Below are 11,123 nucleotides of genomic sequence, written 5' to 3'. Positions count from 1 at the left end.
TGATGCATGTACTTCATGTTGCATCATCTCTTCCTTTAACAACACTCTAAATGTTTTTGGGAACTGAAACGACCAGTTTCTGGAGTTTTGAAAGTGAACTGTTGTCAGATTCTTGCCTGATATAGGTTTTCAGCTGCTCAACAGTTTAATTTCTCCTTTGTTGTATTTTTTAATTTCATAATCTGTCAAATGTTTTCAATGGGTGAAAAGTCAAGACTACAGGCAGGCCAGTTTAGCACCCAGACTATACTGCTACAGAGCCATTCTGTTGTAATACATAGATAGATAGATAGATAGATAGATAGATAGATAGATAGATAGATAGATAGATAGATAGATAGATAGATAGATAGATAGATAGATAGATCTTTATTTGTCCTTAATAAGGAGATTTGTTGCCACCGTCTGTACAGGAATACATGTATGAACACAATAACCATAACCATCCACCCAGCCTCACAGCAATGGTGCCCCGCATCCCACAAATATACACACCAGACACATATGCACACACTGGGCACATATAAAACACACCGAACACATATGAACACACTGGACACATATATGCACACCGGACACATATAAACACACCGAACACATTACAGTGGCATTCTGTTTAGCAGTGCTATGGCCGATGGGACGAAGCTTCTGCCAAACCGGGCTCGCCTACATGCAGATTGTGGTTTGGCATTGTCTTGCTGAAATAATCAAGGTCTTTCCTGAAAGATATTATCTGGATGGCAGCATATGTTGCTACAACATTTATGTTGTTCAGCATAAATTGAGCCTTTCCAGCTGTGCAAGCTACTCATCATGGATGCTGGCCTCTGAACTGTGCACACATAACAAGCTGGGTGGTCCTTCTCTTCTTTAGAGTGAATGACACAGTGTCCATGATTTCCAAAAGGAATGTCAGATTTTGATTGGTCAGGACTACTGGACAGTTTACCACTTTGCTTCAATTCATCTTAGAAGTTCTTATGCCTAGAGAAGTAGACTATCTGGATCAATGTTCATACTGTATGTGGTTTCCTCAATGTATGGTACAGTTTTTGATTTTTGATCATTCACAATGGTTTATGGAAATGATTTTGAGTCCAGACCATGATTACTGCTACATTTTAAGCTCTTCGTGGGATTTCAACCCAGGATCTTTGCATGGAAATGCAGCAGCCTTGTCCATCACAACACAGAGCTGCTTGCCAGCCCTAGCTTTTTAGAGTCTTTTCATTCCACCAATTTGTTGTAGTGGTTTAAAAGCACAGCTCAACAACATTGTGAGGAAACTGTTTCATTTTCAGCTCACATTTAAAGCCCTTTTTACATCCCCCCTCTGCCAACCCGATAACATTCACAACGCTGCCATAGCCAGACTCCAGACAGACCACCAGAGTGCCCTCTTCCTGATCTCCGGGGACTTCAATCATGTATTTTCTACATAGCTTATTCTGTCTTCTGCATTTACTTTTATTTTCATTATTTTCATTGTATTCGTATTTATATCTTATGAATTACTTTTACTATTAATATTATTTGATATTCTTAATTATTGTGTAAAGGAGCAACTTTAATGACTGAATTTCCCCCCGCGATAAATAAAGTATTTCTGGTTTCTGATTCTGATTCTTAGTGGGATTTGAAACTTTTTTGAAGGGCCAGTATTCCATATCCACTAGAGAGGCCATGAGATGTCTTTTTGACAGCTAGATTCCAAAATGTATCCGTCATATCTTTTAGAAAAACAAAATGAAACCATAACATGCATTTTACCAGGTTTAACTTGAACATATTCAGTATGAATGCTAGTATTTTTCAACATGAGATCATCCAACATCATTACCAATTACAAATGACTCCAGTTAGTTGAGAGATGCTCCTCCAGGTGTTTTTTTTAGCATAATAAAACAGTGTCTTTTCCCAGTCCAAACTTAGTAGAAATATGTCGCTGGTATCAAATTTCAAACTAGCACAGATTTTTCCTTTAATAATAAAATGTTTCATTCTCAACATTTTTGCACTAAAGTTTTCCCAGCATTCCAACTTTTTTTGGAAACATTTATTACACCAAAAATCACCATTTATATACAGAATCAGTATGTTAAAATACTACCTTAAAGAAAATCGTATTAATAAGTTATTGCTGTGTACTCTAGTGAAGCAGTGGTTAAAAAAGTCTCTCTTTATGGACACGGTTTACAAATTGATGCATTTATTCTATCCAATATAAATCAGATATTACAAGACACAAACACAATACATATAAACTGTTCAAAACTGAGTCGTCCCAGAACATGAGCAATATCCAGGATGACACCTAAAGACAGTATATTGTTTTTTTTTTCAATCTTCTGTCACTGAACCCACAAAAAGACATTTTATTCTCAAGCTTCAGGAAGTTTCTTGGCCAGCAGATCAACAAGAGCGAGGAGAAGGTGCGAAGAAGTAAAGAGCCAGAAGGATGAGGTAGACCACCACTAGAACTGTGCCTGTGAGCACAACGGTACATTAGAAAATACATTTCCAAACTGCATGACTGAATGTGCAATTTCTTATTTTGCCAAACATGACTTATATTCTTCATCTCTTTTCGGTGTCTTTATGACTTACCCTGAAAGTAGTCACACTTTCCATCCATGAAGATGTAGTTAACCAGGATGACACTGAAGATGCTCGCCCACAGATGAACGTCACTAAACACAAGCAGGAATCCAACATCCTGAGGGGGAAAAGGTTGAATCAAATTCATATTTAAAGTGATTGCATTATTTAAAATATCTATGTTAATGACAAAATCTGAAAACTTACATAGAAAGCATTGAAGAGAATGAGCAGGGGAATTTGGATCATGCAGACCTGCACGGCAATGCAACTCCCCACTTCAAGGCTGTTGAAAAAATGTATTAAAGAAAGGCTTATGTAACTCATCTTTACAATGGCTCATTCTTCCCTTGGAATAAAACAAACTGAAGTCTGACGCAGATCAAGTTATGTAAAAATCTGCAATCCAGAGATGAATCGCCACAACTCTCTTTGATAATGTTTATGGTCTTCATGACTAAGAAAATAAAATGACATAAGAGGTGGAGAATAGAAATAATACATAACATATTGTACCCGTACCTCAGACTGATGTTGTTCTGTAGTGCAAACTGGATGCCATTGACAATCTCAGGAAGCTCTGGCACCATGGCCAACACGGTGACCCCAATAAAGTACTGTATAAAAGGAGGGCGGCACAAATGACAAAAAAATGTAAGTAATAAAAATAAACTGAAGGTCTAAAAGTGTTTTTCAATAGCTAATTCATACATTAATATTTTTAGCAAATAGCAATCTGGATTAAGTTTTTCTAAAAGGTATTCCAGGTTGTGAGTTTAAACTATCCAAGGATTGAAACCTCTACACACTCATGTGGTCTTATTAGAAAGAACCAATGGAACTTGAAATCTTACTTAAATTTCCCCTCCTTTATTCAAAATGTAGTTTTTGAATACCTGAGAAATGGTGGAATGCGTCAGCATGGGCTCAATGTTCTCCGTGCTGAGGTCAGCGCAGGCAGCCATCAACAATGTGGCAAAAATCAGCACTGCAAGAGCCCTCCACCGGGACCAGTGGACCACATGATGACCTACCAGTGACAGACACAGTTAGCCAATGAAAGTGACAAATGTAAGACTTACCTTAATGGAGATGTTTTTCCTGTCTCACATGCATCCAAAAAGTCTAACTTTTCTCCCATATTTGTGTTCCTCACCCTCACATGCTGAAGAGCATGGCATGCACTGCAGGGGGGAAAGCTCCTTACATGCAAAAACAAGTTAATGAAGCAGGCAGGCGTTTTCAAACTTCTATCACCCAACTGGTTAAAAACACTACATGCACAGCACACCACACACACACCTGTTGCAGCCACCTGGCTGGTGGTAACAATGCTGGCATTAATACACGAGTTGTGGGCTGCCAGGAGACGGCTAGTGGGGACCTCACCAGTGGGGGGGTAGGTGCTGGTGCCCTCTTGTGCATACTGACCGTGTGCATGGCCCCCTTGGCCATCGCTGATATGGATGTCATAGATGTGGGAGTGGGTCTTCAGTGTAAAAATGAGGCCAATCAGGTATGCAGCGGGCAAGAGCACAGAAATTGTGTACACCAGGGGTCTAGGGGAAAAACAACATTTATTAATGAGTTTTAAAAAATAAGGAGATAACTTTGAAGAACTGCTAAAATGTGTGTAGCACCAGGACTTACTCAATTTGAGACAGAACCAGATGTGGGTCGGTTTGAGTCTGAAGGTGAACATGACAAAGAAATCATTATCCAACTTATCCCACTTTGAAGTTTGGCGTTTTGCCATCACAGTCTCTGGGGGTTATGAGTCTAGAAGTGACCATATTTAGAAAACATGTTTGATTTACTTTACACCGCTCTCCTGGTTGGCAGGCCACAATGACATGCCTTTTCAATCACAAATAACCCTGCTCTAAAAGCACATCCAGCTATATCTTAAAATTTACAGTAAATGTGCCAATCATTCAAAACGTTGATAATGTGCTTTATTCAGACAGTTGTGAAACTGTCACTTAAGACCATAAAACATTTAAGAACATGTTTAATGTGGTCATAAATCAATCAAGAAGTAGGGTCATTTTCTAATCTGGTTTCAAACAAAAAAACAAACAAATTTGTAACCAGTGGTGGTGCCCCCTGCTGGTCATAAGATATATTACAGGCTTATGGCAGAGGAGCACTGTGTTCACTGCAGAAACTAGAAGTTAGATCCTCTTTTTCCCTATAGTCTTTGGTGAAATCTCAAAGATCTCTATAGCAGGGGGATCCAAAACACGTTGCTGTAGACATAAAGGCAATCAACCCCAGCAAACATGAATCACACTGCTCATTCTTCAAGTGCAGGTATAACTAAAAAAAACTGGGATTAGAATTGCTGAACTATAATTAGCATGATGTGGTATTATGTTTAGCCCACCGTGTCGTAGTGACAGTCCTTGCAGACAAAGGGTATGCTGCCATTGCCTGGAATATTGGAGCAGCTTTCACACACCAGATTACCGAATATCTTGGAGAAGAGGGTGGGAGCAAACACACCTAGGGATGATATTAGAGCGTGGACAGTCAAGTTAAGTATTTCTACTCTTTTCATTTAAAGCACAAATTGTTCATAATGAGTTAAATGTGTATACCTCCTATGGATATGAACAGCAAAGCAGAGCTCACTCCTGCTGAACGGCTGTTAAATCTCTGCTCCCTGTGTTTGATGCCTCCAATGATCATACAGATACCCTATGGAGAACAAAGACCAAGCTATCAGTATGAGGTCAGCACATGTAGATGAGCACCAACTAAAAATGATGAAGATGCTAGAGCCTTTAAATCAAAGACATTCACAAGCAAAACATGTTTACTGCCTTCAAAAGCACTCACAGGTATGAACAGTATGCACCCAAGCAGAGTCCCAGTGAGAGCTGCTTTCACAATCTCTTCATAACATTTGGTGCCAGCACGGACGCCCTGGAGCAAGGCTGTGATGTAGAAGGTCATCTCTGTGATGGAGCCGAATGTGGCATTCACCACAGCTCCCACTGCAAAGTTGCTCTGTGCAGAAATGCTATGGGAATACACACACAAGCCAAAATACCAAACGACTGGATCTACTTTTATTCACATAATTTTACAAGAATAAGACAAATGAAAAACCCTTACCTGGCTATACCCATGCCGATATAGTAGGACAGAGGGATGATGGAGGTGATAGCAGTGGCAAACTTGGTCTCTGCACTGAAATAATTGTGCTCATGATCAGTGTAGCCAATAATCAAAGTGACAAAAACCAAAGGGAGCAGGTCTGGAGGGAGCGTGGATTTAAGGAGAACAAATGGACAGACTAGTGCTCAGTTCTTGGCTTGTACTACTTTTTTTTAGACCACACAATTTGTCTTGTATACACACAGTTGAAACAGAAAAAATTTGTGAGAGTAGTAGGTTGAAAAGTGCTGTAACTGTGCCAGGACCAAATAATGAGCCGTGGAGCCATTGCCGGTGGATTGTGGGTAAAAATAATGATGGTAAGTATTCTTGGCTGCACCTTTGTTTTGAAGGACGTGTTTGCTATGAGGCAATAGTATGTAGCTCCTAATAGTCAGGACCCAAACTTCTGAAACTTGTCATTGAATGACATTGAGGAGGTGATGGTGGGTCCTTAGGCTGTGCCAGATGAGAATTTCTCTCCCTTTCTATTCCAAAAAAGGATACTGAGAGCAAAAATGTTGATTCCTTGGACTGTGTATTTGTAGTAATATATGTTGAATGCTTGATAACAGCATAAAGTGACTCTGGCCTCGTGGCTATGTGCCTGCAAAAGAAAAAAATGAACATTCACCACAGGTTTAAAATCAAGTTTTTCTTGCAAAGAGATGTTTGCCCATGTAATTTTGGCTCCCTGTCAACATTATTCATGGTGTCTTAAACCCTGATAATGGGCCTCATTCACTAACAGTGCGTAAGCACAAATACGTGCTTAAATTGTGCGTACGCATGTTTGAAGCACAAATCTGGGATTCATCAATATATTCTTACTTGAATTTTTTCTTACACTGCAAACAAATTTAGAACTTCCTCAGACCATGCATACGCACAAATGATGACGACCAACTTTCTCAGAAAATGTGAACAGATACTCTTTTAACTAAATGCATGACATATTTAAACTACTTTCAGTAAAAGAAAAAAGGCAGATGACTGTCATATAGCCATCTGGTAAAAAGAAAGGCAGAGAACTCCTCACATTTTCTATTTTCAAGGTTTTATTTCAAGGTTAGCTACTATTTCTGTTGATATTTTTTTATTATAATGGGTAAAATGTACTATTTTAGACAACTTACAAAGAAAACAAACAAACCTGGAAGACATCTCACGCCCCCTATTTGTGTCTCGCGACCCCCCAGGGGGTCCCCACCCCTACTTTGGGAACCCCTGCTCTAAGAAATGGATGGCTAGTTTGTGATCATATTTTGTTATATTAAGCTTAAGTCTCTAGTCCCCCCCTGAGCCACAGTGCGAACCTCAGGAGACACAGCAGTAACAGCCTCAGTAAGAAACCCAAGTTTCATTTGATTTTTGTCATGGTGACTCCTGCTGATACGCTTCAGAAAAGTGTTGGTTTTCTTGCCTCAACCTCCTCAACAATCAACTCTATTTCTGCCGAGGTGAAATTCAGCGTCTTGATGCACCGAACAGATGTCCTTATGTGGATGAATTGGGGCGTGGTAGTATGTTGATTGCAGGTTTCGGGCACGCGCCTGTCAATTTAGAATGATTCTGATTCACTAAGATACGCACGGTGGTGAGAACAAAATTGGCTGGTACGCACGTGTCATGAATCCGACGGTGATTTCACGTAAGCACTTATTTCATGCCCAGAGTAAGAACATTTCTACGCATTTATTAGTGAATGAGGCCCAATGTGTATTTGAATAGCCTACTAGCAGCGTGTCTTTCCAATATCAGCATCCTCATTATTCTAAACAATGCTCTTATGTTGTGACTAGGAAAGGTCAGTCACATGATGCTTTAGCTGAAGATGTTATTCACACTGACATACCAGTATTCACTTATCTTTCACCATAGCTAATGAGTAGGCTAGAAAAACTTTAAAGTGTAACACCATGATGAAGAACAATACTGCACACATTCGAGATAACAGAGAATGTCATACCTTTTCCACCTTGTGAATATGAATGTCCTTCGGTGAAATGAGGAGGACGGTGGTCATTACACGTGCGTTCATCTTTGCGACGGGTATTGTGAAGACCAGCAGCCAGGCGAGCAAACAGGCCAGACAGTGGAACACGGCCACCACGGGGTAACCCAGCAGTAACCAGATGTAAGTACTGACCCGACACTACAGAGGAGAATGAAGCTAATGATTTACAACATTTAGAAGTAGCACTTTTAAGTAATTCTTCTCGACTTCCCTACCCAGTGTCTTGATGTTTTTCTTGGAGGTTCTGGAACGGGGACCTCAACAGGGATCGGAGAGGAAACCAGAAGAGGTGCGACATCCTTACTATCCTCACTGTCCCTCTCTTCAGGAATGACTTCACACTTTGGATGCTTTACAGTGGATGTCCGGACCAAATCACCAGGCTGAAAAAGGAGAAGATGACATCTGTATTGGGAAACAAAATATATTTTTGGTGCAGTCTAAAAACACATCCTGGCTACTCCTGCAGATACATTTGAAGCTGATGTGAGGAGTTATTGTTCCATGTAGATTGTGGTGGACAGTGTGGTACATCTTTCTCTTTGTTGATACTGTACATGTGCAAGTATTCATTTTGTTTTGCTGATGTATCTCATACAGAGGCATCAGTATTCCTTTTAGTCTGTTTCCTCACAAAAGCTTTGAATATCACAAATACTGAGGAAGAACAGATGCAGCTCATCACATTACCTTTTCTACAGACTTCCCAAATGGCCAAATAAAGTACAACGCCATCTGTAAACAAAGTTTGCCTAAAAAAAAAAGAAAAAGAAGGAAATGTGTAATGTTCCACATTTCAGAGAAAACTACTTCCTCAGAGTCATGCATTTATCTTACAGCACACATACCATAAGGGGCTCCACAGATCGTTAGAAACATCACGGGACTGATGAGGAGGTAGATTAAAGAAATCCACCATCCAAATATAAATACATAAACAATATTCCCAAAGGTGACAACTGAGCCTGAAGGAGAAGAGAAGTCAGAGTTATAGGTTATTGCTTTTAGAATCACATACTTGTTTGCATGAGTATTTTAGTCCTCGTAAACAGAATAAAAGTGCAAAGAAAGAAGAGGAAAAATACCTTCGTGAGGTTTCACAATGCTTAGATCAGAGTGGAGCTCTTTGATGATCTCTGATTGGTCCTCGATTGGTTTTTCTGTGACGTTCCCCTTCCACTTTCTGAAGCCAAACTGAAGAAAGAGGAGTTCAAAATGTTAAACAGACATGCAGTCACAGAAAGAGCTTAGACCGTATGTTTTACTATGAAGAGAAATGGTGTTAATGTATGCAAATATAGTGAGTGCTTCACATTTAAAGACAATAATGGAGTGGGTCAAAAAAACCACTCACATCTCTGTCTATAACACCTGACAGCATGGCTCCTTTTAACTTAGCCAGTGACAGTCATAATAATACCTTGTAGTTGTTGGCCTCTCTGTGAGCCTCCACCTCATTCTCAGCTCTGATTGTAGTCTTTGAGGTCCCCTCATGCCAGCCCTCTTCTCCATAACGTGATGGAGTAGACCTGGCCCCTCGAGATGGAGTTGACCTTGCTGAGGTAGCGTGTCCTCCTGTGTGAGTAAAAAAAAATATGAGGAGAAATATCTGAAACTCTTTCTGCAATCAGCCATATGTTTTAAGAATAACTCTTATGGTGAGTTAATTCACCTCTGTGGACGGTGAGGAAACATTTGGGTGTGTAGTGGCAGAAGTGGTGGGTTGAAGCATCAGGTGAAGGTGTCTCTGTTGTACCGAGCTCTGGATGCTGACTGCTGAGCCAGTCAGTTTGGGACTGTTGTCTTGGAAACCGGTGATGCTGCTCAGGATCTGCACAGTTATCTATAGAAACATGTAGAGTAGATATGAAGCAGTATGGACTTGAATAATGACTTTTTGACCGCTCTGCAGAGAGGGAAAAAAAATGCCCGTAATAACTAGGATCAATTAAAAATAAAGATCACATCACGTAGGTTCTGCTCCGTGTGTGGCGGCTGACCTTCGTCCGGGACCAACGCCCTTCTGCTACTCCATGTAAACATGTCTGTGACTAACAAAAACCTCCTGAGAGTCACGCAGGGTGTCACCTCTCCCCCCGCTCTTCACACTGATGTCTGCCACAACCAATCACATTATCAATGCATTGCAACACATGGAGATAAGAAAACTTAGTGGACTGAGCTATGCTTTGAAATGAAAAATGATAAAAGCATGCTGGTTATGCTGTATAAAGTCAATCTGCTTGTTTATGTGTTATCATTATAATCTAATCATTCCACTCCCATGTCTATAAAAAATAAGAAAATTCAATGTATTAATGATATAAGGGTGCATATAGGAGAAGCAAAGCTGGCACATAAAATCCATTAGAGTATTCAGAATTCACATCTTTAACAACACTAAACATTGATATCCACTTGTGAAGGTGTTATTAGGGCAAACTTACTCAAATAATAGGCTGACAACTTTACAAACTTAAAAGAAATCTGACAGAAACCACAGTTTGGTTTCCATCAAATTATGATTACTGCTGTAAACTGCGAGGGAATCTAAGAACTGAAGTTCAGCTACAATGTATTAAAGACTCTAATCACACACAAATAGATATACAAAAGGTGTCCCTTGTGATTTCAAATGATGACTGGAAGAATAATGCAACGTTTAAGGGATCCTAACAGTAAAGCAAACACTTTTAATAAGAGTATAATTATTTCTCCCCTTAGCTTTCAAGCTGGGCTTGGATTGTCGGATGGTTAAGTACTGAGCAGCACAGGTGGAACTGATTAACGCACATAAGGCAAAGTAAATGATATAAACTAAGTGTACTCAAAAACATGCCATCATACATTAGAATGGGGTTTTCTAACACATTGCTGGAGAACATTGTAACTTCTGGTGCGAGTTATTCAATTCAAGCTGAAAGTTTCCTCTCACCTGAATCAGCCGTGGATCTTTTCCGCAGGTTCTCCACGTCGCCTGATGCCATTGAGGACTTCTGGTGTGACATGTCTTCTTATTAATCCACGAGTGTATTTCTTGTATCACCTGAGCATCGATGCACCAGTCCCTCACAGAGTTAGGCAGTAAGTCAGCGTCTGAGCACCGCGGCGGTCTGACTCCAAACAAATAGGCTCCGGAGGGGTGGAGGGGTGGGGGGGGGGGGGGGGGGGGACCACACGACCCAAAGTCTTACTGAAAGAAGCCTAATTAGCCTGTATGTTCTTACACCGTTATTTTCTTCTGACATATACCATCTGTTTTTTTTTTCATTTAGCCTATATAAAACCAAAATTGTTACTTTTTGAAATGTTTAATCCTGAAAGCAAACGTAGTATTTGAAAGTTT

General features: G+C 40.1%; 1 protein-coding gene across 1 annotated transcript; it reads right to left on the bottom strand.

Annotated features, from left to right (window-relative positions):
* Positions 1–2,192: 2,192 nt before the first annotated feature.
* Positions 2,193–10,913, bottom strand: cax1 (cation/H+ exchanger protein 1). Its single transcript, XM_034673493.1, has 20 exons — positions 10,713–10,913; positions 9,450–9,620; positions 9,198–9,352; positions 8,863–8,971; positions 8,626–8,742; positions 8,468–8,529; positions 7,993–8,160; positions 7,730–7,915; positions 6,268–6,367; positions 5,719–5,860; positions 5,440–5,623; positions 5,199–5,298; positions 4,985–5,103; positions 4,249–4,286; positions 4,030–4,157; positions 3,495–3,628; positions 3,121–3,215; positions 2,806–2,884; positions 2,608–2,716; positions 2,193–2,486 (listed from the first exon to the last, which is right to left on the bottom strand). Exons 1-20 carry the CDS (start codon positions 10,783–10,785, stop codon positions 2,413–2,415), a joined length of 2,343 nt encoding a protein of 780 aa, XP_034529384.1. The 5' UTR covers positions 10,786–10,913; the 3' UTR covers positions 2,193–2,412.
* Positions 10,914–11,123: the final 210 nt, after the last annotated feature.

This window comes from Notolabrus celidotus, chromosome 21 (genome assembly GCF_009762535.1).
Source record: "Notolabrus celidotus isolate fNotCel1 chromosome 21, fNotCel1.pri, whole genome shotgun sequence".
Classification (NCBI taxonomy): Eukaryota; Metazoa; Chordata; class Actinopteri; order Labriformes; family Labridae; genus Notolabrus; species Notolabrus celidotus.
Note: the sequence above shows the minus strand (reverse complement) of the source record. Positions and strands in the feature narration are given on the sequence as shown.

What these genes read in the sequence shown, in the direction of transcription:
- cax1 (XM_034673493.1), bottom strand. Translation starts at nt 10,785, where the DNA reads ATGTCACACCAGAAGTCCTCAATGGCATCAGGCGACGTGGAGAACCTG. An exon ending in GCTGTTCATATCCATAGGAG is followed by an intron (nt 5,104 to 5,198) that starts GTATACACATTT and finishes TATCATCCCTAG; the next exon opens with GTGTGTTTGCTCCCACCCTC. An exon ending in TTCTCTTCAATGCTTTCTAT is followed by an intron (nt 2,717 to 2,805) that starts GTAAGTTTTCAG and finishes TTTCCCCCTCAG; the next exon opens with GATGTTGGATTCCTGCTTGT.